The sequence below is a fragment of the Taurulus bubalis genome (genome assembly GCF_910589615.1).
Source record: "Taurulus bubalis genome assembly, chromosome: 11".
Lineage (NCBI taxonomy): Eukaryota > Metazoa > Chordata > Actinopteri > Perciformes > Cottidae > Taurulus > Taurulus bubalis.
This window is the reverse complement of record NC_136599.1, coordinates 1,360,304-1,386,342: the sequence shown is the minus strand read 5'-3', so window position 1 is coordinate 1,386,342 and position 26,039 is coordinate 1,360,304. Positions and strand designations below refer to the sequence as shown.

General features: G+C 43.5%; 2 protein-coding genes across 2 annotated transcripts in view; both read left to right on the top strand.

The window, feature by feature from the left end:
* Positions 1-26,039, top strand: part of LOC306743537 (uncharacterized protein) — a gene marked incomplete at its 5' end in the record, with an annotated part of 83,874 nt that overhangs the window by 31,210 nt on the left and 26,625 nt on the right. The window contains 3 exon segments of the mRNA XM_079226058.1: positions 20,411-20,584; positions 24,791-24,964; positions 25,086-25,259. Of these exon segments, the coding sequence (XP_079082184.1) occupies positions 20,411-20,584; positions 24,791-24,964; positions 25,086-25,259 (522 nt within the window).
* LOC306743498 (protein NLRC3-like) lies at positions 17,912-20,313 on the top strand (the record flags this gene model as incomplete). The annotated part of the gene is given in 4 exon segments (XM_079226013.1): positions 17,912-17,983; positions 18,136-18,364; positions 18,528-20,302; positions 20,308-20,313. Coding segments are annotated over 4 exon segments (2,013 nt in total), but the record flags the coding sequence as incomplete, so codon positions are not given.

Genomic DNA, 26,039 nt, shown 5'->3' with positions numbered 1-26,039 from the left:
AGGGCTGAAGCTTCGGCACCATATTTGCATTGCACACACACTGAATCTGATAGTGAAGAAGGCACTTGACCAGCAGCCTGTGCTCTCTGGCATCCGGGCCAAAGCACGGAAGCTGGTTGGCTTCTTTAGAAGCAGCACCACTGCTAAGGTATGCTCGTTCCTTGTATTCCAATTTCTATTAACACTAATAGTTTGTCTGTGTTCCTACTGCAGTCATTTAATGGCCTACTTATCTGATCTGTATCTTTAAAGGAGAAGCTCACACAAGTGCAACTTCATCTGGGGATGGCAAACAGGAAGCTGATGCAAGAAGTGGAGACCAGATGGAACAGCACATATTTGATGCTGCAACGTTTGGTGGAGCAAAGGGAGCCAGTAGGAGCAGCGTTAGCAGGGTTACGACATGACGTCCCCTTCCTAACAGCAGAAGAGTTCAACATTGTCGGCGGGTGCCTTTCTTTGCTGTCTCCCTTCTCTGATGCCACTGTAGAGCTGTCGGCAGTGGAAAATGTGTCTGCCTCCAAAGTTGTCCCCCTCGTGAAGATGCTGGAGCACACCCTTCAGGAGGAAATAACAAAGCCGGCACCTGCAGCAGCATTGGAAACGGGAAACCAGCTCATCAGACAACTCCGGGAGAAGCTGTACACTTTGCAGTCGATGAGCATCATGTCTCTTGCTACCCTCCTGGACCCCCCATTTAAAGTAATAGGATTTTTCAGCCAAACAAAAGCCACCGAAGCAATAAAACGACTGACCTCCGAGTGTGCCACCATTATACGGTCAAAACAAAGCAGAGAGGAAATCCCCCAGGCTTCCACCTCTCATGATGTCACAGGAGGTAATCTATTATTTTACATTTCGACAACAATTATTCCGATGAGAACACTTAGTAACATGATCTTGTTAATGCGTGCTAATTATTGGATGCCTGGTGTCGCCTCCAGAAGAACTCAGTTCAACAACTTCTCTCGTTCTCTATATTTATTTACTAAATGATCACAAGCAAAGTAGTCAGCGCTGCAGTTGCAAAAGCAGTGAGTGGTCCAGCAACACGCAGGTTGGGTCCAGAACCACTGCCCCCAAACGGAAGTGGGGCCTTTCATACACAGGTTATCGTCACAGGTTCGTCTCGCCTCGTCCTCACATCTGATTGGCTCTATCCTGTCAAGAGGAGGAGAATCCCGTGTTCTCATCTTTTCTCACAAGACTGGACCACAACGACCCGTCTGCTTCACTAATGTCAACATACTGATAAACAGGTGTGAGTGTTGAAGTGCAGGTGTGTGACTGACTTCCCTTGAGAACTGGACCTTTCACAGACACAACCAACTCCAGCTGCATAGCTGTGTTATACTGACCTCGCTGACCTGAACTTTAATAGGCATGAAGAGTAATGGAGAATATCTGCAGAATATAAGGATTTATATTATCAATCCCCCTTTTTACATAATTTACTATGTAAACTAAACAATAATATAAAGCTCCAACCATGGACTATATCAGTTCATAACTATGTGTGTTAATTATTTAACAGACTGGAAATCTCTAACAGACATGGGTTACATCAGTTCATAACTCTATGTGTGTGTTTCTTAACAGAGTGGAAATCTCTAAACAGACATAAAAGCACACCTATGTTATAAATGTTTTTATAGAAAGCTAACATAATTTTTTATATAAAAAGCTGAGCTAAAACCACCTATATCCAGGAATTTATATATCCTTCGTACTAGAGAACCGTTGTCTCTAGGTATTTGTAACCCTCACACTCTACTGGATAATCCTCTAAGCACATAATATGGCACAATCAAAAACAGTATAAAATCACCCTGTCACACGCCTTCTACGTGGGTGTGTGTGTAGAGAGAGAGAGAGAGAGAGAGAGAGAGAGAGAGAGAGAGAGAGAGAGAGAGAGAGAGAGAGACTATATGGGATATGGTCAACCATTAGCAAGTTATATGTACAGGAACGGTTGGTCTAACTCGTTCTCTTCTTCGGATCCATCGGTGTCAAATCTTACCATACCATCCTCGCCATTCTCCTCCAACAACTGTATCTCTTCTGCTAATAGAGCCATTTGTTATGGTCGGGGCAATTTAGAGTCCACTGCGGTGGTGATACACTTCAGGCATAATTGTCTAATACAGGGGATGGAGCAACATCCACATAAGGCCATCACTACTATCCCTATCACTATGGAGAGGACTACAGATATGATCACGCCTTTCCACTTGCCGAACATACCGTTTAGCCAATCATTCAGGGGGTTCTCTCTGCCTGAGTGTTCTGCCAATTCATGGGACATTGCTCTCAGACCATCTAAGGCCTTAGTGAAAGATCCATCTGGGGCTGTGTTATTCGGGCTGAAAGTGCAACAAGTTTGGCCAAACATTGAGCGCACTCCTCCCTTCTCTGCTAACAACATATCGAGTGCCATCCTGTTCTGGTAAGTCATTAGGGAGGTGGCAGACAACTGTCCATGCACTCCCTCTAAGGCGTCTCGGGTCATGTTAGTCAGACGCTGGATGTTGAAATGCACATAGTTTAAACGGTCAACATTTTTGCCTATGGTTATCATTGGGATGATTGATTCAAAACCGGCGGCTATCTGATCGATCAGTTTGTACTCGTCTGGCACTCCTCTGGGTACTCCTATGGCGTCGAAATAGATTGGAGAGCCAGCTTTTAGGTCAAAACTTCTTTTCTTTCTATCTAGGGGGCCCTGGGGTTTTACGTGACTGACGAGCTCCTGGGCACCTAGTGGGATCACTCTGATTGGGACTATTAGTGGAACTGAGGCACAGGTTCCTTGCCAGTCACTAGGGAGGACATTCATCAATCGTCTTCCCCCACAGAACCAGTATACGACGCTACTATCTCTCGGTCTAAAGTCTGATGGCTGTGTCCGTCGCAGTAGTAGGTATCGTCTGGGTCAGTCAGTGCCTCTCTCTCTAAGGTCTGGTGCAACTTCATTTCCTGGTCCGTTGCCTCTGCACATACATGCTCGTCCCCATTGCCCATCTGTGTTGCCATGTTTTTAGCTGAAGCCTCGAAGTGTATGTGTGTCTTAGTCAAAAGGCTTTGCAGCGTTGCCTGCCTTGCCGCGGAGAGTGTGAAAGCGTTTGACTGCAGAAACGCCACTACTCCGTGTGTGGAATGTACAACAGTCTGGTGCTCCATCGTTAGATGGGCTGTTTTTATCAGTGCTTTCCCTATAGCCGCTACGTGTCTGACACACGTAGGATGTCCCACTTCCACATTGTCCAATTTCCCACTGTAGTACATCAAAATCCTTCTACCCGTGCACCCCTCCCCCTTTTGAAATAGGACGGAATTCACAAATCCGTCCTTTTCATCAACATCGAGGTGAAAAGGTTTTGAATAGTCGGGTGGGTTCAATGCAGTCGCACTGGCCATGGCTTGTTTAGTGGCTATAAAAGCGGCATCAGCTTCCTGGGTCCATACCAATGGTTTTGAGTAATTTTTATAGCCCGCCCCCTGTATAAGTCTCCTCAACGGGGATACCTGCTCTGAAAAATTAGCAATGAAATTCTTACTCCATGTCACCAACCCTAAAAACTTCATCATGTCTCTTACTGTTGCTGGTTTTGTATGCTGTAAAATCGAAGATTTCTGTCCCTCAGTCATAGACTGTCCTGTCCTGGCCACTATTCTTCCCAGGAAAGTGACCCTCTGTCTCCCAATCTGCAACTTAGACTTGGTTACCTTGAACCCATTTTTATGTAACCACCCCAAAACTACAGTTGTGGCCTCCATAATGGACTCTGAGCTGGTTCCTGCTAGCAAAATGTCATCCACATACTGCAACAGCACCACTCCAACTGGTAACTCCAGCTTTGCTAGAATATTCTTTAACACATGGTTGAATATGGAGGGCGAGTCTAAATAGCCCTGTGGCAGGCGTGTGTATGTGTACTGATTTCCCTGATATGAGAATGCAAATATCTGTCTTGAACTTTCAGCCAATGGAACACAGAAAAATGCATTTGCCAAGTCAATGCAGGAGAACCACGTCTTATCTGGACCCACAGCATTCAACATTGTGTATGGGTTAGGAGTGTCATAGTGAGTTGGTACTACCACCTTATTTATTGGCCTCAGATCATGGACCATTCTGTAGTCTGGTTTTCCAGGTTTAGACACCGGATTGATAGGCGTGTTCCAGGGGGACCTTGTTCTCTCCAATACACCTGCTTTCAACAGCCCTTCTATTGTCTTAGAAATCCCTACAGTTTGTTCTGCCCTTAAGGGGTATTGGTGACGATAAATTGGAATCGTCCCTGGTTTCATCTCTATTTCAACGGGAGCCATCGGAATCAGTCCCACATCAGCTCCCCCTTTTGTCCAAAAGGTGTCTGGAAAAAAGCCTAGCATGTTTTCAGTGCCTTCATGATCAGTGTTTTCTCTACCATGCGTGCGGCTAAGCATGTGTGTCTCCGGGACTAACTCAACCTCCGATGTGTGTGCAATTCTGTACATGTTTTCAGACGGTGAGTAGTGCAAGTTCTTATTCTGTGTGGGTACCCAGTCCGTTGCCTCAACCCCTGCTCTGACCATTGGACCCATGTTCTTCGATTCACTCCCACTCTGGACCAACACTGTGATGTGTGGGGCTGAGGTGTCATCGAGTGCAAACAAAACCTGCAACTCTGGTGTCAACTCTACAGCCGCCGCTCGCCCTTGCTTCCCTGCATAGATCTCTCGAGCCTTCACCGTCGGGTTTCCATGAACCTCACTCTCGTGTTCCAGGCCTTCCCACAGGATCTCATAATTCTCTTCTTGTATCAGGGAGTAATTAAAAGTACAATGTTGTGGGTCCACTGGGATGGAGTATGGATGTAGGACCTTGAACCAAGGCCCCCATTCCCGGATGGTGTCATGCAGAGGTGTAACGTCATAATCACTTACTCTGCCCCACCAGACCTCCGCTTCCCTTTCCAATGTCTCTCCAGTCTCCAGTTGAATCATTTGGTGACCATTGTAGCGGCGTGTGGCACATTTTTGCTGGGTTCCATCAGGGAACGACACTATAACACAGTCTTTAGTCATCTGCATGGTTACGTTTTGTGCACACAAAATGTCTCTTCCTACCAGATTCACTGGACAGGCAGTAGAGACCAAAAATGATTGGTTAAAACAGAGTGATTTCCACTTACATGGAACTTGTATTGACAGCGGCCACTCTTCTGATTGGCCCGAAAATCCGACCACTGGCACAATATTCCTTGATGGTGGTAGTGGCGTATTTATCGTGGAATACCTGGCCCCTGAGTCCAGCATGAACATATAGTCTCTTCCATTTATCGTGAGAGTGATCATAGGCTCTGGATACAGGTCGCTGTCAGCCGTTGGATCTGGGCACCGCTATGGCATCTGTGTCTGGCCCGGGGCCTGGTGCCACGGACCACTATTGCCTTGTGGCTGTGGCTCTGTGTTGGGTGCTTGTTGGGGCGGGGGATAGACATTATAGGAGTACTGAGGTGGTCCTGACTGAGACTGCTGACCCTGTGATGCCTGTGCATAGGACTGAGACGGTCCTGGCTGATATTGCAGACCCTGTGGTGCCTGTGGACAGGTATTATACCAATGTCCAGGCTGCCCACAGTTGAAACAGTTATTATGTCTGTTGCCTCCACCTCGGCCCCTACCTCCTCCTCCCCACTGTTTTTTCGATCGTTTAAACCCTCCGTACTGTGGGGCCCCAGTCATGGGCTGCTGACCCGCCTGCTGCGGGACATATGGTTGAGGGAACTGGGCTTGAGGTGGTGCAACTACGGCTTGCTGTGGCTGTTGATAGATCGGTGCATATGGATATGGCAGAGGGAATGGACACAGACCATAAGGGCCGTAAGGGCCGGGTGCTTGTGCTGGTACCTGCTGCTGCTGCAATACGGTCTGTGGCATCTGCTTTGCTTCTGCTTTGGTTAGGTTCACCTTCTCTCTGCTCTCTTTTAGCTGTGTTTTAGCTAATTGCAACTGTAGGTTACTCAGTTCCGTTCTGTCCTTATCCCACATTTCCTTTTGTTTATCTACATGGTGTTTCACCTGAGCCTTCCAGCGATCGTAATCCATGTCTGCCAGCCCTACTGTCCCTTTCACTGCTAGCACTGCATGTGTCTGCTCTCTTCCCCTTTTAGCCATGCTCAGATGGCTCACTAGTTCCCTGCTCGTTGGTTGGGGAGTTTTCTCGCCTCCGAGCATGCCCCTCTCTTGCATACTTCCTGCCCACTTCACATATCTCTTTGATGCATTCTTCTTGTCTACCTTTGGGGTTTTGTCCATAAACCTCTGATATGTTCTTAACAGGATATGCCCTAATGTACCTTCTGGGCACCCCTTCCATACCTCGATTGTTTTCATGGTCTTTCCCATTTTGATCAGCCTATGGAGGTTCGATGCGGCTAAAAAAAAATAAAAAATACCTACATGAACCAAAAAAGAAAATAATAATAAAAAATTAAAGCTAAAAAATTAAAACCCGAAAGGTTAAACGTCCCAAAAGAAACTTAAAAATTAAAATAATGTGATAAACTGTGATTAAATGATTATTTGCTTTCAGTTCCTGTTCTAATGATGTATGAGAGTGTAATCTGATTTTAGCTTAAAAATGTTTTATTTCTCTTATCAGTATTTTATCCTTATACTTATTCTTACTACTTATTCAACTCTATAATTATTATTAATCACTAGCTTTGATGTTTGGATGGTGTACGACAGCGTCAGTGTGGTTGCTAAAGTGTGTGTTAGTTCATGTGGAGGAACAAGTGGACATACATTTTGGTGCCAAAGGGTTAAATTCCTGCTGTACCCTATCTGCCCACTGGGGTATGAGTGTCTTGTCCCTACCTCTAGGGGCACTCTTTCTTATTTTGGGTGTAGTGCTCCCCCCGGCCACTAAGTGTCTCCCTTCTATCTTTATTGTGGCTTGAGATGTTCTTGACTCGTCTTTTCTTTTATTCCTTTATTCCTTATTCCTGTTATGCTAAGGGGGTTAGCTGATATGCTAGGCTAAGCCTCGTGGCTTTCTGCTCTCTTTTCCCTGTATCTCCTCCAAGTTTCCACTCTGCAGCTTCTGGAAGCGTTTTACAAAAACGCTGTTACGCTCCGCTCTGTACTCCCTATCTTATCAACCCTGACCTCGTCCAACCAGCCACAAATCAGACCGCCAGAGGACACAAATCAGACCGCCAGAGGACACAAATCAGACCGCCAGAGGACACAAATCAGACCGCCAGAGGACACAAATCAGACCGCCAACTCCCACAGCACCAGAAAAACTCTTTTCTTTTCTCTCTCTTGCAGCACGCACAGCGACTCTCCGGTCTTGCTCTCTGTACGTTAGACTCTCTACGTTAGTTATTTCAACAGGACACGCCTCCACGTCACCAGCCGGACTCTCCGTGAAGACCGTACAGGACAAAGTTTATTTTATTTATTTACACGTATCCTTCGAAGCCAGGAGAAATGGATGCATTACCCAATATCGTGAATCCAGTCAAGAAGCTTCTCCTGTATCAGAGAGACACAGCGCTTGATTGCTGAGGACTTTAACGCCAATTCAACAATATTGTTTTATTTCTCCCTGCTTCGTAGTACCCTTAGACTATGATTTTCCCTTTTATTCCCCTTCAATGCCCCACAGGTATGTAGTCTGGTCGAACACCATTCATCCGAGGAATTCTCAGTTTCCTGATACACCCGGATTTCAGGTCTCGTCAAAAACACCAAGATCTACAACAACCTCCCACACATTTGCCCACACAGCATATGAAAAACAACAAATCTGTCCCTGTGTCCTTCCCTCGCCTTATAGCGGCATCGCTCCCTGCGATAAACTGACCGTACACGAGGACCCAGTCTTCCGTGCTTTGAATATAGTGGCTCAGTTGCCAGAGGTATCTACATATCTACGGATTTCAACTTGATTTAACAGAGGTATCTACATAGCCTACGGATTTCAACTTGGACTTCTATCGACTAAGAGTCGACTCCGGTAGCTCCAACGAGCGTCCCTTCGTCCTTTTTAAACACTTTATACACTTTTTACCTAGATCCCTACCAGCGGACACTTATTGTCTTTCCCTATAAAAAACCATGGAAATATGTGCTTTGTACTTTACGTGTGATCAGGAACACTTTAAAACCATTTCTAAACTATGGGTAGAGGCTTATTCTGCTGTTGACAACTAAATTCAGTTTATCCAATCACAGACATTTTATTCATTTGAACAAAAGGTTGTCTGCTCACCTGTTATCTCTGAGGCCTCTCGTTGTCAACCGCCAAACAGCCGCCGGCCCTCGGCAGGGGGCCCGGGAAACGGACGTCACCGCTCTTTGTCTCTATCTTTGTCCAGATCAACCATCACGTCAGGGTCACCACTGTTAATGCGTGCTAATTATTGGATGTCTGGTGTAGCCTCCAGAATAACTCAGTTCAACAACTTCTCTCGTTCTCTATATTTATTTACTAAATGATCACAAGCAAAGTACTCAGCGCTGCAATTGCAAAAGCAGTGAGTGGTCCAGCAACACGCAGGTTGGGTCCAGAACCACTGCCCCCCAAACGGAAGTGGGGCCTTTCATACACAGGTTATCGTCACAGGTTGGTCTCGCCTCGTCCTCACATCTGATTGGCTCTATCCTGTCAAGAGGAGGAGAATCCCGTGTTCTCATCTTTTCTCACAAGACTGGACCACAACGACCCGTCTGCTTCACTAATGTCAACATACTGATAAACAGGTGTGAGTGTTGAAGTGCAGGCGTGTGACTGACTTCCCTTGAGAACTGGACCTTTCATAGACACAACCAACTCCAGCTGCATAGCTGTGTTATACTGACCTCGCTGACCTGAACTTTAATAGGCATGAAGAGTAATGGAGAATATCTGCAGAATATAAGGATTTATATTATCAATCTGTGGTTTCCTCTTAGGTAGCAAACTGTGGCATCGTTTAGACACCAGCGTCATGGAGGCACGGAAGACTCAAAATGTAACAGCAGATGCCACTGTGGAGGTCCAGCGCTACCTTTCCGAGCCAAATATAAGCAGGCTGGAAAACCCTCTGGAGTACTGGGAGAGGCAAAAATTCCTCTATCAAAATGTACATAGACTTGCTCTTGCGTTTTTGTGCACGCCAGCATCTTCTGTACCCTGTGAAAGGGTGTTTTCAAAGGAATCGTTTAAAACCAAAAACTGTTGAGAAACTGTTATTTCTGAATACAAATTAATAAAATGTCCCCTGTCCTGTACATCACTGTCCAAGTTACACAAGCATATTCAGTCCCCTCTTCCTAGTTCCACAAGCACTTTCACTGTCCTCTGCCTGCTTAAGCCCATGCCATTTTCCTAAAGTGACATAATAACATTACACAACCTGCCATATCATATGATACTAGCATTTTGGGAAAACTTACACACAGAATATATTCAAAAAATATGTTATTATGCACATGTGATAATTTATGTACAGAAATTATTTGGTCATACATTTTTGTAATTCATAGTCATTCCCAACAGCCATAACAGACTCAAAAATGCAATGCATCACATTATGTGGTTCAGATACAGCTGCCTGTGATTATACACTTGGCCAGTAGGTGGTTTCGTGTGCACATGAAGCTTCGAGAAATGAACCCTTTCTCGAACCAATTGGCTGAAGTGGTTCGATGCCTCATGAGGCTTCATCTCACCATCACTAGCGTTCAGCCTTCCAATGTCCCTGCCCTCACAGTGATGACATCGCTCACTAGCCTCAAGCTGCAGCTCACCACGCCGACCACAACAACCACACATGTCTCTCTGCTCCGTTCCCCTCTTGGCTTTTGTTGACCTCCCAGACCAGGAGATCAGGATCAGGTGAGTCTCGTCCCACACCTGATCTCAATGCCCTCCTGACGAGTGGGCGGAGCCTTCTTGCTGGAATGTAGATGCCATCCACCACACCTCCCCTCAGGCCCCTACAATATATACACACATTATATCTACATGTATATACACACATACACACGTATGGCTAGCATGCAGACGTTTAGCAGCTGTAATGTTGCCTTTGTTTACGTCGTGCCGACTGCAGACTCAACACATTCTTTGGTTGATGGTAAAGTTTGTATTTGTTGTTCCGTTACTTCTGAACTCTGAGCTTAAAGGAAATTGCGCTCTTTGTAAACCTGGGTGTTGTTATTGTGTTTTGGGGATTTTGGGGAATCGGAACCAAATCAATTTAGAGAGCGAGCGACATCACCAGAAGTCAAACTATAATAATAATAACCAGATGTGCAGTAATTTCCATTGAGCTACAGCTGTGATGAACTCTGCTTCCTGCTGACTCGGGGCTCTATATATTAGACACGTTTGGTGATCAGTTTAACGGAGGGAAAGGTTAGGATTCATAACTTAAGATTTGAATTGAACTTTTACTTTGAACTACAGAGGTGTCTTATTACTTTTGACCGCATTGATTGCATTTATATGTGTATCTACACATATAACTGTATATATGTATAAAATACATATTTATAAACATATTGTATATAGAATTATATGTGTATCTATATAAATATATAACTGTGTATATATATAAAATACACATTTATAAACATATTATATATATATATATATATATATATATATATATATATATATATATATATAATTATATGTGTATCTATATACATATATAACTGTGTGTGTATATATATATATATATATATATATATATATATATATATATATATATATATATATATATATATATATATATATATACACACATATACATATTTATGAGTTCTCTCTCATTGAGTCTCTTTCCATAAAGGTTCATGTCTGAATGAAGCTGTGAGCTCATGTAAAAGTCTCCTCTGTCTGAATGAGTGATGTCATCACTTTAACAAACACATGCAGACAGCAATGGTTCATATTGATGTTTAAATGCAGCAGAACACTGATGGGTCTGACCTCTAGCAGCTGGACCACATGAAACCTTCCTGCTGGCTTCATTCACACCTGTGGAGGTGAAGTCATGTCCTCTGTTCAAGCCCAACACAGTGTGGAGGGTTGATGTTCAGGGAGGAGGAGCTTCATGTTCTCCGCTTGGTTCCAGTGGGTCAGAGGAAGCAGGAAGAAGCTGAGGGTTAATCTTTAACATGATCATAAAGTCATGACACATGATCAGCTCTCTGGACTGAGTGCTGCAGGTTCACACTGGTTCACCACAGTGGTGGAGTGGGACTCACACTGGTTCACCACAGTGGTGGAGTGGGACTCACACTGGTTCATCACAGTGGTGGAGTGGGACAGCAGCCTGAAGACACGCAGGACTGGTGAAGAAGAGGAGGAAGAGGAGTTAATCCTGGAAACTCTTCTTCCACACAGATCTGGTCCACACAGCAGAGGGTTGAAGTCCAGGAGGAGAAAGTGAGTAAGTGGCCCTTGAATTCCGTTAGAACAATTGTTACTCGACACTAATCAGACATTTATTGTTATCAAAGAAGTTGCAGAGCCAGAGACACAACGTGTTACTTTACTAATTTCATAACCAAGTCTGCTCCCTGAATCCTGAACCTTCCTCCCCTCATCATAGATATGTTTTGAGCCATTTTTCAGCTACACCTTGAATAAGGAAGGTAGCACCTAGTAGCACTTAGATGTCTCTTACTGATAGCACTTTGTAGTTTAACTATTGAAGAAATTGTACTTTCTTGATTCTTGTTGTTCTGACTTTGTCCTCATGGTGAATCACTTATTGTAAGTCTCTCTGGATAAAAGCGTCAGCTACATGACATGTAATGTACTCATGACCAAAGAGCTGCTCTTTGCCTCCCGCCTGTCTGTCTCCATCAGGCTGCAGGTGAACCTGTCTGTCTCCATCAGGCTGCAGGTGAACCTGTCTGTCTCCATCAGGCTGCAGGTGAACCTGTCTGTCTCCATCAGGCTGCAGGTGAACCTGTCTGTCTCCATCAGGCTGCAGGTGATCACCAACATGAACAGGTATCACTCAACACTTTTTTCCTTCAGCGTATTCACTCTGACTGACTTCATATTGACTGTTTCTCTGCTCGTTCACTTGAACCTTGACTCTTAATAAACCTATAAATCTATAAAACACATTCAGTCGTTAGATTGAGTTCTGATACTGGACTAAAGTCTGGACTTTGGTACTTCAGGTGTTTTATGAAGCTCATATTTCATGTTTATTGAGGCCTCTGCTGGTCAAAGTGCTCTCAGAGATCAAATATCTACTCTGTTAATTAATAACTTCATCTATGAAGCAAGAATCAATGTATGCCACGTAGTCTGGGACCAGCTCCACATATCTGGGGACCAGGGGCGTTTCTAGGATTCAAGGAAAGGGGGGGCTTAGCCCCTAGAGAACCGGCATGTAGAACCGCAGCAATTTCTTTTGGGGCCCATTTGGGGCCCCGGATATTCATTGTTTCAGACAGTTCATAGATGGTTCAATCAGAAAGAGAGTGATTTTGTTCTGTAGTTTTGCATTCATTCAGTATATGATAACAGAAGAGACAGAATTTCAGGGTCATAGTGAACACAAATATGAACTTTTCTCAAATAACGAGAGAGAAATACTTTTCCTGCTTGTAGACGGATAAACTAGCTTTCATATCCACGTCACTCCCAAATCCAATGGATGGAGAATGGACCTGACAGCGTTAACTTTTGAGTTGTTTCCTTGTTTTATTTTGAGCAGAAGGGGATAATATTTTGATCAACATTTACATCTATTTTGTTGTCTGTGTAGTTTTTACAAACCAGTGATATTTTATGCTAATTTGGGCACTATCACTGAGATAAAGATGAACTAGTTCAGTGTCTAATATAACATTCAATAGTAATAAAAAACATGAATAACAAAAATAAAAAATAAACACATTTCAAGTACATCTTAATTATCGAATGATAAATATTGTATGATGGTACTCCTTGGTGTAGTTTACTATGAGATAAACTCCTTGGTTGATGAGAGACGTTACTTGGGTAGTGAGAAAGCCAGTGCAGCAGCCTCCCCAAGGTCCTAGTGCCCTAAGGTTAAATATGATGATAGGCTATTGGATTGTAATTTTAAGGGGAGAAAACATACAAACCAGAACACACGCACATATGTAGCATGTTAGAGTTATAAATAATTTGTCCATGTGATAAACAATAGTTTAATTTAATGACATCATTTTTTTTATTTTATTAACATTCAGGGCTAATTAAAAAACATCCGGGGCTTTAGCCTAGGGACGCCACTGCTGGGGACCAGCTCCACATATCTGGGGACCAGCTCCACATATCTGGGGACCAGCTCCACATATCTGGAGACCAGCTCCACATATCTGGGGACCAGCTCCACATATCTGGGGACCAGCTCCACATATCTGGGGACCGGCTCCTGATCAAAACAGTGTATCTGCATTGTGATATGGCATAATCCAGATTGCATAATTAAATACAATACAATGGTGATTGCATAATGTACAGGTGAATCATTACTTTATATACCTGCTGTATCATATTTGATATCTATGTTTTCAAAACGATTGTACTATGAAATAAGGAAGGGAACATGAAGTAATTCTAGGTTGCTTCAATACTGCAGCTACTGAGCTCCCCCTGGTGGTCAGTGAGGGTTACAGCTGGTCTCAGTGTTCCTGTCAGTCAGCAGAGTTCATGTTCAGCTGAGGTTAATTAAGCCTAATTACTATCTTTAACTGTTTTGTTGTATAGCTTCCTTGGTGCAGTGTGAACCTTGTTGATTAAACGTCATCAGTTCAAATCCCTTCTGTCCAAGAAGATGCTACGTGTCACATAATTACAGCTTCTTTAATCATAATATTCAGATCCTCAGCACTCACACACATTTTCAGGAAATCTATGTCAAATATAACGTTTCTGTATTGATCCTTTTCTTGTTGATAGCTGATAGTTTTTACCAACAGCTGCTCTGGCTGAAGATTAAAAACAGAATTCCTCTCCCTGCTGGTCTTCTTCTCTGTTGTAGGACCCATCAGAGACCAAAGTCCCCTGGACCTGAACCTGAACCAGGACCTGGACCTGGACCTGAACCTGAACCTGAACCAGAACCTGGATCTGAACCTGAACCAGAACCAGGACCTGGACCTGGACCTGAACCCAGCTGTGTGTCCATGAAGAGTGATCGGTCTAAAGGTGGTATGATTGACTTCAAAGATGGACGCCGTTCTTCTGACCCAGAGTAAGTTCTTTAAACAGATGACTAAATGTTCTGATTCTCAGTCATGAAACACAGAATTGGTCGTGCATCATTTACAGTGTTGTTTTCATGATGATCAATCATGACAGAACTCAATATATTGTACTAACTGCTCAGTAGGTTCTGTATGAATCATAAACAATAAACAGTCTCTGGTGCAAACACAATGTGAGTTTATTCCTCCACAGACCAGGAGAGGTCAGAGTTTCAGAAAGCTGCAGAGTTCTGGGGACTCGGTACAGAATTTCAGGGACTACCTGCTGTGGTTTGTGGAGAAGTTTCAGAAGACTATGGGCACATATAATTGTGTGTTTATAAATATATATAATTGTACATATATTATGTTTATAAATATATGTATTTATATTTACATAAATAATTGCAAATAATTTGGTCAAAAGTAAAAAGACACCGCTGTAGTTCAAGGTTAAAGTTAAATAAAGTATTGAGTTATAAAACATAACCTTTCCCTCAGTCCAACTGATGTAACGTTACCTGTGAACAAATTATAAACTCTGAGAACAAAGACTGAATTATATCTCATGCTTAATCGCTATGGACACATCGGAGTCAGCGGATCATTTCAAAAAGTCCTGCCGAGATGAGGCTGCTCTCGGTGGGCAGCAGAGCGCTGACTGCCTGGTCCCGTGAGCAGGACCTCAAATCTCCGAAATCGTCTCCGTATATTTTTAAGGAGGCTGAATCTTGACAAACCGACCACAGATTTGATGCTTAAACAACTAACTTCTCACCTGAAAACATCCTAAAATTACATTCTGTGACTCAAAAACACAGCATTCAGAACATTCTCATCCGCCACTGTTCCCTGTCGCTGGTGCGAAATGCATTCTGGGATATTGGCTGTCCCAAGTACGCACAAGTCACCTCTGATGCATCTTGGGTAAAATGAGCAGAGCAAGTCACATCCGGGCGTTTGGTTTGGGGACTAGCTGCAGGGATCTGGGTCTACATTCAGAGGTCTGGGGACTAGCTGCAGGGTTCTGGGTCTACATTCAGAGGTCTGGGGACTAGCTGCAGGGTTCTGGGTCTACATTCAGAGTTAATAAGCTATGCAGACATGTGTCAGAAGTCTGCAGGCAGAGTGCAGTTTGATGAGGAGTCAGTGGTTTTAAAGATTTGTCTGTTGGAGGGTTGTCCTCATGAATCCTAGTTGTTTTTGGGAACTAGGCTTTTTTGTTGGGACTTCCTAAGATTTGAACTGTTTAGACACATTCAACCATCGGTGGTTGAACTTTGGGTTTCATATTGTCCTCTGACTGTATAATCACTGGTGAACTTTAAATGATTGTGTTCTTTGTGTTCTTTAATGTCTGCTGGTTATCTTTGGAAGATCCTAAATATAAGTGTCTCCACCGCTCAGAGACAAACTTCTACAAGATGTGACTCCAGTAGTTTTAGTTATTGTGTCTCATTGTAGCGAGTTGGTTGAATAAGAAAACAACAAGTCACAATCAAGAAGCTGTGTCTTCTTTACCATTAACTACAAGTTTTGATGAAAAATGACATCAATTTTACTGTCCAATGAAACCAGTGGAAGCAGAAAAATTAATCTTGTATGTTCAGAAATCCTTTAAGTTCAGTAAATGTCAGTGTTTCTATCAGTTCACAGAGAGAAAAGTCTCCTGAACCCAGCTGTGTGTCCATGAAGAGTGATCGGTCTAAAGGTGGTATGATTTACTTCAAAGATGGACGCCGTTCTTATGACCCAGAGTAAGTTCTTTAAACAGATGACTAAATGTTCTGATTCTCAGTCATGAAACACAGAATTGGTCGTGCATCATTTACAGTGTTGTTTTCATGATGATCAATCATGACAGAACTCAATATATTTAACTAACTGCTCAGTAGGTTCTGTATGAATCATAAACAATAAACAGTCTCTGGTGCAAACACAATGTGAGTTTATTCCTCCACAGACCAGGAGAGGTCAGAGTTTCAGAAAGCTGCAGAGTTCTGGGGACTCGGTACAGAATTTCAGGGACTACCTGTTGTGGTTTGTGGAGAAGTTTCAGAAGACTATGGGCACATATAATTGTGTGTTTATAAATATATATAATTGTACATATATTATGTTTATAAATATATGTATTTATATTTACATAAATAATTGCAAATAATTTGGTCAAAAGTAAAAAGACACCGCTGTAGTTCAAGGTTAAAGTTAAATAAAGTATTAAGTTATAAAACATAACCTTTCCCTCAGTCCAACTGATGTAACGTTTCCTGTGAACAAATTATAAACTCTGAGAACAAAGACTGAATTATATCTCATGCTTAATCGCTATGGAGACATCGGAGTCAGCGGATCATTTCAAAAAGTCCTGCCGAGATGAGGCTGCTCTCGGTGGGCAGCAGAGCGCTGACTGCCTGGTCCCGTGAGCAGGACCTCAAATCTCCGAAATCGTCTCCGTATATTTTTAAGTAGGCTGAATCTTGACAAACCGACCACAGATTTGATGCTTAAACAACTAACTTCTCACCTGAAAACATCCTAAAATTACATTCTGTGACTCAAAAACACAGCATTCAGAACATTCTCATCCGCCACTGTTCCCTGTCGCTGGTGCGAAATGCATTCTGGGATATTGGCTGTCCCAAGTACGCACAAGTCACCTCTGATGCATCTTGGGTAAAATGAGCAGAGCAAGCCACATCCGGGCGTTTGGTTTGGGGACTAGCTGCAGGGTTCTGGGTCTACATTCAGAGGTCTGGGGACTAGCTGCAGGGTTCTGGGTCTACATTCAGAGTTAATAAGCTATGCAGACATGTGTCAGAAGTCTGCAGGCAGAGTGCAGTTTGAAGAGTCAGTGGTTTTAAAGAGTTGTCTGTTGGAGGGTTGTCCTCATGAATCCTAGTTGTTTTTGGGAACTAGGCTTTTTTGTTGGGACTTCCTAAGATTTGAACTGTTTAGACACATTCAACCATCGGTGGTTGAGCTTTGGGTTTCATATTGTCCACTGACTGTATAATCACTGGTGAACTTTAAATGACTGTGTTCTTTGTGTTGTTTAATGTCTGCTGGTTATCTTTGGAAGATCCTAAATATAAGTGTCTCCACCGCTCAGAGACAAACTTCTACAAGATGTGACTCTAGTAGTTTTAGTTATTGTGTCTCATTGTAGCGAGTTGGTTGAATAAGAAAACAACAAGTCACAATAAATAAGCTGTGTCTTCTTTACCATTAACTACAAGTTTTGATGAAAAATTACATCAATTTTACTGTCCAATAAAACCAGTGGAAGCAGAAAAATGAATCTTGTATGTTCAGAAATCCTTTATGTTCAGTAATTCTCAGTGTTTCTATCAGTTCACAGAGAGAAAAGTCTCCTGAACCCAGCTGTGTGTCCATGAAGAGTGATCGGTCTAAAGGTGGTATGATTGACTTCAAAGATGGACGCCGTTCTTATGACCCAGAGTGAGTTCTTAAAACAGATGAAGCAGATGACTAACTGTCACACAGATGGTCGTCCTTCATCTCCAGTCTTAAGCATCTGGTTTATGAAATGATTAATCATGACAGAACACAACATCTTTAACTTATTGTTGTATTTGTGTTTTAATATCTTGAACAATAAACAGTCTGTGGAGCAAACACAATGTGAGCTGATTGTTCATGACTCCTCCACAGAGAGGACCAGGAGAGCTCAGAGGTTCCCAGAGGTCCGTCTGCCCAGCAGCATCAAACACACCTGGACTCCATATTTATGGTCTGTACATGTACAACTACTTTTACATCTATTCTGTTCACATCATCTCCATGCTGCACTCTTTAGACCAGTGGGTTGTCAGTCTGTCCAACATGGATCTGATGTTTGCTTCCATGGTTTTAGTTTGTCATTCATAGAATATTCTGTTCCAGCTGCTGGAGGAGAACATCCTCACTTTTGTGAAGGACGAGCTGAAGAAGATCCAGAAGGTTGTGAGTTCAGATTACCCAGAATGCTTAGAGATTCAGAGTGAGGATGAGGAGGTGTTGGATGGTGAGGATGAAGAGCAGAGGAAGAGGAGCAAAGAAGCCTTTCAGAAGATCTCACTGCACTTCCTGAGGAGCATGAAGCAGGAGGAGCTGGCTGACTGTCTGCAGAGCAGTAAGAGGATTTCTCTAAAGATTCAACATGCTGGATAAATGGGACGTTTACTAATGTCTCAAGAGATGGACCAGAATATATTCATAGACTCATTCTTTGAGGAAATTACATGTTGAAATCTATTCTTTGACTCATTGATGTTCTTTGTTGTGTGTTCATTCAGGACTTCCTGCTGGAGTTTGTCAGCGTAAACTCAAATCTAACCTGAAGAAGAAGTTCCAGTGTGTGTTTGAGGGGATCGCTAAAGCAGGAAACCCAACCCTTCTGAACCAGATCTACACAGAGCTCTACATCACAGAGGGAGGGACTGCAGAGGTCAATGATGAACATGAGGTCAGACAGATTGAAACAGCATCCAGGAAACCACACAGACCAGAAACCACCATCAGACAAGAAGACCTCTTTAAAGCCTCACCTGGAGGAGAGGAACCAATCAGAACAGTGATGACAAAGGGAGTGGCTGGCATCGGGAAAACAGTCTTAACACAGAAGTTCACTCTGGACTGGGCTGAAGACAAAGCCAACCAGGACATCCAGTTCACGTTTCCATTCACGTTCAGAGAGCTGAATGTGCTGAAAGAGAAGAAGTTCAGCTTGGTGGAACTTGTTCATCACTTCTTCACTGAAACCAAAGAAGCAGGAATCTGCAGGTTTGAAGAGTTCCCGGTTGTGTTCATCTTTGACGGTCTGGATGAGTGTCGACTTCCTCTGGACTTCCACAACAATGAGGTCCTGACTGACGTCAAAGAGTCCACCTCAGTGGATGTGCTGCTGACAAACCTCATCAGGGGGAAACTGCTTCCCTCTGCTCGCCTCTGGATAACCACACGACCTGCAGCAGCCAATCAGATCCCTCCTCACTGTGTTGGCTTGGTGACAGAGGTCAGAGGGTTCACTGACCCACAGAAGGAGGAGTACTTCAGGAAGAGGTTCAGAGATGAGAAGCAGGCCAGCAGGATCATCCCCCACATCAAGACCTCACGAAGCCTCCACATCATGTGCCACATCCCAGTCTTCTGCTGGATCACTGCTACAGTTCTGGAGGTCGTGTTGAAGACCACAGAGGGAGGACAGCTGCCCAAGACCCTGACTGAGATGTACATCCACTTCCTGGTGGTTCAGGCCAAAGTGAAAAAGGTCAAGTATGATGGAGGAGCTGAGACAGATCCACACTGGAGTCCAGAGAGCAGGAAGATGACTAAGTCTCTGGGAAAACTGGCTTTTGATCAGCTGCAGAAAGGGAACCTGATCTTCTATGAATCCGACCTGACAGAGTGTGGCATCGATATCAGAGCAGCCTCAGTGTACTCAGGAGTGTTCACACAGATCTTTAGAGAGGAGAGAGGACTGTACCAGGACAAGGTGTTCTGCTTCGTCCATCTGAGTGTTCAGGAGTTTCTGGCTGCTCTTCATGTCCATCTGACCTTCATCAACTCTGGTGTCAACCTGCTGGCAGAAGAACAAACAACCTCCCTGTTGTCAAAACCTGAACCAAGACATCTCTACCAGAGTGCTGTGGACAAGGCCTTACAGAGTCCTAATGGACACCTGGACTTGTTCCTCCGCTTCCTCCTGGGTCTTTCACTGGAGACCAATCAGACTCTCCTACGAGGTCTGCTGACACAGACAGGAAGTAGCTCACAGACCAATCAGGAAACAGTTGAATACATCAAGGAGAAGATCAATGAGGATGTGTCTCCAGAGAAAAGCATCAATCTGTTCCACTGTCTGAATGAACTGAATGATGGTTCTCTAGTGGAGGAGATCCAACAGTCCCTGAGTTCAGGACGTCTCTCCACAGATGAACTGTCTCCTGCTCAGTGGTCAGCTCTGGTCTTCATCTTACTGTCATCAGGAGAAGATCTGGAGGTGTTTGACCTGAAGAAATACTCTGCTTCAGAGAAGGCTCTTCTGAGGCTGCTGCCAGTGGTCAAAGCCTCCAACAAAGCTCTGTAAGTACAGAGAGAGTTAGATTCATAGATCATAACTTAAATACGCTGCTATCTTTTCCACGTATTATTGTTTTCTTCCTCCTTGTCTCTTCAGACTGAGTGGCTGTAACCTCTCAGAGAGAAGCTGTGAAGCTCTGTCCTCAGTCCTCAGCTCCCAGTCCTCTAGTCTGAGAGAGCTGGACCTGAGTAACAACAACCTGCAGGATTCAGGAGTGAAGCTGCTGTGTGCTGGACTGGAGAGCCCACACTGGAAACTGGAGATTCTCAGGTCAGATCAAGTTAGTTTGTCTTCAATGATATAAATGTGTCTCTAAACTATCAGGTCCATTTAGTGTGAACAGACTCTCTCTTTCTGAATCTATGAATTTGTTCATCAGGAGGTCAGATTTCATGAACCACTTAGAGCAAGGGTCAGCAACCTTTCCTATCCAAAGAGCCATTTTACCCTTTTTTTCTGTGTCCGGCGCCGCAAAAGCTATTTGATATCACAACTTACAAAGTTGTATATATAGTCTTATTATAAATACAAAAAATATAGTTTGTTGTATTCATGAAATTATAGAACAAGAATGAAGACAATTCTTGAGATTGTATTGCTATTTTACCTGTTTTAACTATCAAACTCTTATGAAGTCGGCTACATTGAGATCAATTATGATGACAACGATGTGGACCTTGAGTCCTATCAATATGTGTGGCTAATGTGGTAGAGCAGGGGTGGCCAACCAGTCAGAGACTAAGAGCCACATGTTTTACTGTGTTACCGAAAAGAGTCACATCATACACATGAACATCACCCCATCCCTTCCTCACACACACACACACACACACACACACACACACACACACACACACACACACACACACACACACACAGACACACAGACCTCTGCTCAGCCAGATTTAGTGTAAATGTCACACACCAACATGATGATGACAGAAATTGACTCCTACAGTACTAAGACCACAGGCCAGTCATTCTCAACACACACACAAACTCTCAGTTCAACCAAGTCCACAAACAAAAACATAATAATTTACAATAGCGTTTTTCTTTTACTATGCATGTTGCTTAGTGGGACTTCTGGCATTCCTTGCCTTGAACAATCCTCTTCAAATCTGGCTTGTATTCCGTTGTTGCCACTCGAAGCAATTCTTCCACATGGGTGTCAGTCAGAACAGATGGATGCTTTGATTTCACGTGTTTCAGGGTAGAAAACAGACTCGCAGACGTATGTTGACCCAAACATTGACAGTATCTTAAGTAGGGATGGGTATCGTTTGGGTTTTTTCCGATACCGGTGCTAAACCGATACTTTTAAAACGATACCGGTGCCTAAACGGTGCCTGAACCGATACTTTTTTATTGCTAAGGCAATTTTTTTTCTTCAAATTGAACAATATTATTAACTGTTTGAAGTATACTATAGATATAAATAAATAAGTACATACAAAACACACTTCAAACTACAGCTTCAAACCTTTTAACTTCAAACTATAAAAATATATATATTTAAAAAAGAACAGACACAAGCATCATGGCCTGATGGGACCGTGTGCAACAGAACTCAGACTCTGTTGGATCCTAAAACTGCTGCTTTATGGACTACACGTCACCATTAATATCAACTGGAGAGATTTGTTCCATCAAGCCGAGGACGGACGTTCAAAAGCTCGTGCTCGTGTCTCCAGCGATCTCTGTGTGCGCGCACTGTGTGTGTGAGCGCTGGAAGCCCCGCCCCCTCGAGCCCCGCCCCCTCGAGCCCCGCCTCCTCGAGCCCCGCTCTGCATGCAGGCAGACAGAGAGCAGAGCAGCAGTGTGCTCTGATCCGCTATTTTAATAATCGTTTTTAGCGTGCGGGCACCGCGCTACCTTTTTAGTATCTATATACCGTGCAACTTTACAGAGTAGTGTAAAAAAAAAAGTATTTAAATCGGCTCAGGCACCGGAAGGAAGCACCGAAATCTGCGTTGCTTTTCGGTCCGGTAGGTACCGGACGTGTTGGTTCTCGGTACCCGACCCTAATCTTAAGCGCAGCTTAATTCATTTTCCCAAGGGGCCGCAGGAGAAATTTGGACCGTTGTGGAGCGCCGAACCAATAGGCTGAACTTAATTCAATTAACTCAATATGAATGTTATAGCTTGATTAAAAAACTGTAAATTATATGATTTTGAGCTGCTAATGGTGAGAATACATGTTACAATAAGGCTATGAAAAAATGTAAAAAATGTAATTACATTTTTTATGATTCTTTTTAAACCTTAGCTTAAATATGTACAGTATGTTAAAGACCAGCAATTTATTAACTTTATACAAAAGCAATCAGTGCTTTTGATGTTTTCCAGTTCAGTTCAGTTGTTCTTTCTCAGTGAGAAAAGTCCAGTCTGTGTTGCTTAAAAAAGTGCACTGAAGTCTGGTTGAATGAGGTGGAGATGAAGGACAGCTGGCAGAGAGAGAGGATCTGATCTGTTGACCTTCATCACTAGAATGTTTGTTCTCATGTAGGTAGATCCAAAGAGAACCAACATCTTCTGAGCATCTTTCCTCATGTGAGGAACGTTCTCCTCTTTGAGAGAAGAGTGAAGATCCAGAAGTGATCCTGACTTAAAGTGCTCTGCATAGTGGATCAGACCGCAGATCAGATCCGCGGCGGCTTTGCGCGATTAATGTTCAATCTGGAGGCGGAGGCTGCAGCGCGAGGCTCCTGTGAGACTGACCGCCTGTGAGAGCTCTGGACCGGCATAGCGGAACAGAAACTGCAGAACAAGACGCTTTCACTTCAGTCGTCAAGTTGGCAACACTGCCCGTAGTGAGGCTGCGTAAGCGCGCACGCACACATCAATAAACCGCCTTCAAAGTGAAAGCAGTGCCGTTTGTATTGCATTCATGGCGTGCATCTTATTTATTTTTCATTTTTGATTGACCTCACGCGGGCCAGACTGGGAGAGCCCGCGGGCCGTAAGATGCCCAGGTCTGGTCTGAAGTGTTTGCAAAATCAATGAAAAGATTTTAAAAGAAAAAAAACACAAACACAAACTTTGATATGAACGTAAGAGCCGCATGAAACCAGGCAAAGAGCCGCGGGTTGGCCAGGCCTGTGGTAGAGTGTTGGTCCTAGAGCTGCAAGGTATCAGGTTCAATCCCCACTGGAGGTTTACATTTTAAAACGCATATATTTTGCTTTGTTTCCACTGAGCGTCCTCACTGCGCCGGACTTTTTTACTAGCGGACGCCTCAGTGTCTCATGAGCTGCCACAGAACCAGCAGCAGTGGTGGAGTTTGGAGACGTGATCCACTTCCTGAAAGTAGATCTACTTCACTCAGTTTGCTGCAGCAGTTGAGGAATCGTTCTTCTGCAGCTTGATAGCTTGTTCTGGAAGAGTCTTTCAACAATAAATGTTTTGTTTGCTAATTTCTCGTCACATATCAAACATATCAGCATCGTTGGCAGTGAAAGCAAATTAATACGCCCACGAATTCAACTCTCTTTTTTCTCTGTGACTTTTATGTATTTATTTTTATCCGTTGATAGTTTAACGAGGGCGGGGCTCTGGAAATCACGAGTAGCCAGCTGCAGGGAGATCGGTGTGATCGGTGAGATCGGTGAGATCGGTGTGATCGGTGTGATCGGTGTGATCGGTGTGATCGGTGTGATCGGTGTGATCGGCTGCTGCTCGGCGGCGACGTGACAGGATGTGATGCACATTTTAGTTAAAACTATATTTAAACATTTTTTTATTTTCATTGACCCAATATCACCTCAAACTCCAAGATAAGAGGAGTTCCCTTTGATTTTCCGCTTTGCAAAAAGATAAAATAATAAAAGTTGTTATTGTTTTATTTCTTCCCAAAGCCTCACGAGCTAAAGATCCGCGGGTTACCGACCCCTGACTTAGAGGAACTCGTCTCAGAGACTAAACTAGAGAACCTTGTAGAACAGACACATTTGATCCACAGTGGATTAATAAACGATGGTGACGTGTGAAACCTAATTTTATTTCAAAATAAGCTTGCTTTAAGATAATATATATTTGATATAAGTAATGAATGAGAAGGAGAAATGCAGGAAAAGAGACTGAAAACTTGAATGTGTCTCTACAGTGATGATCTGTTGAGAGTTTAATGGTTGTTTATTTCTGATTTAGAACGTAACAAACATTAAATCAGAATATGAAGTTTAATTTCTTTTTTTTCTTTCACTTTGTCATGAAAACAACAGAAAACCATAACTGTTTTTTTTTTATTCACCCATGCTCCTGATATTGATACTACAGTCCTTCCTGCTTACAGTAGAGAACACTGAACTGAATTATTTTATCTGGTTCAGATAAAAACGGCAAGAATTTTATCCATTTCACTGAACAAATAATTTTTGTTCTTTCTGATTCTACTTTAGTCCAGACTCATTATCAAAGAGGATTTCATTTTGACATGAATATTATTTTTCTTCTTGTTGATTGTTGTCTCTTCAGACTGAGTGGCTGTAACCTCTCAGAGAGAAGCTGTGAAGCTCTGTCCTCAGTCCTCAGCTCCCAGTCCTCTAGTCTGAGAGAGCTGGACCTGAGTAACAACAACCTGCAGGATTCAGGAGTGAAGCTGCTGTGTGCTGGACTGGAGAGTCCACACTGGAAACTGGAGACTCTCAGGTCAGGATGTAAACATGTAAAACTAGTTGACACTCAGATCCTGATTTACATTCATGGATAAACTCGTATCCTCCTCCAGATTGTCTTAAGATGTGACGTGTGTTGTGTTGTGTGTTTGCAGGCTGTCAGGCTGTCTGATCTCAGAGGAAGGCTGTGCTTCTCTGGCCTCAGCTCTGAGCTCCAACCCCTCCCATCTGAGAGAGCTGGACCTGAGCTACAATCATCCAGGAGACGCAGGAGTGAAGCTGCTGTCTGCTGGACTGGAGGATCCACTCTGGAGACTGGAGACTCTCAGGTATGAAGAGGCTGCAGCCACAGAGCATCAGTCTGATAGAGGAGGTAGAGCTGGAAACCTGTTCTCTGTCACACTGTCAGCCTGGTTAATGTGACCCTGACACACCAAGCTGACCTCAAACTACCAGAGACTCACCTAACTGTTTGTGTCCCACACGATGTTGCACGGTGTATCGATACTAAAAGGTACCGCGGTACCCGTACGTTAAAAACAATGTGACTTTGCATATCTTTAGTATCGATGCTTCATTAAAATAGTGTGCGATCAGAGCGCACTCACTGCTCTGCTCTCTGTCATGCTGCCTGCATGCATTAGGCTCGTTCCAGATGAGCCAGTTCTGCGCAGAATCGATCGGCGGTGATCGGCGCGCAATGCATGCCGGTTAGATTTGTGTCCGACTTGCTCTGACGTCATGCACACGTGGTCAACGATACTCTCACGAGACCAAGTCGCCGTCGATTTCAGAGTCAGCCGCCGCAGTTGCTCTCAAACGACTGCGTGGCCCAGTGCATGATGGGAAACGCCTGGCTGTCGCCACATCAGAGAGCTGATTGGCTCTTAGATCTGACAGCAAACACCACGTGTTGTAGAAAATTCTTATTTTGTGTGTAGTTGTAATACTTAACGCTGGATTATTGACTATTCGTCTCATGTTTAATCTTAAAACATATCTTGTGTGGTTGATAATACAAAATCGTATTTATATAACACACATAAACCAGTAGTAATGTGTTTCACAGGCAGACATCAAAAGACCAAAGGATGCAGCTACACACTAAT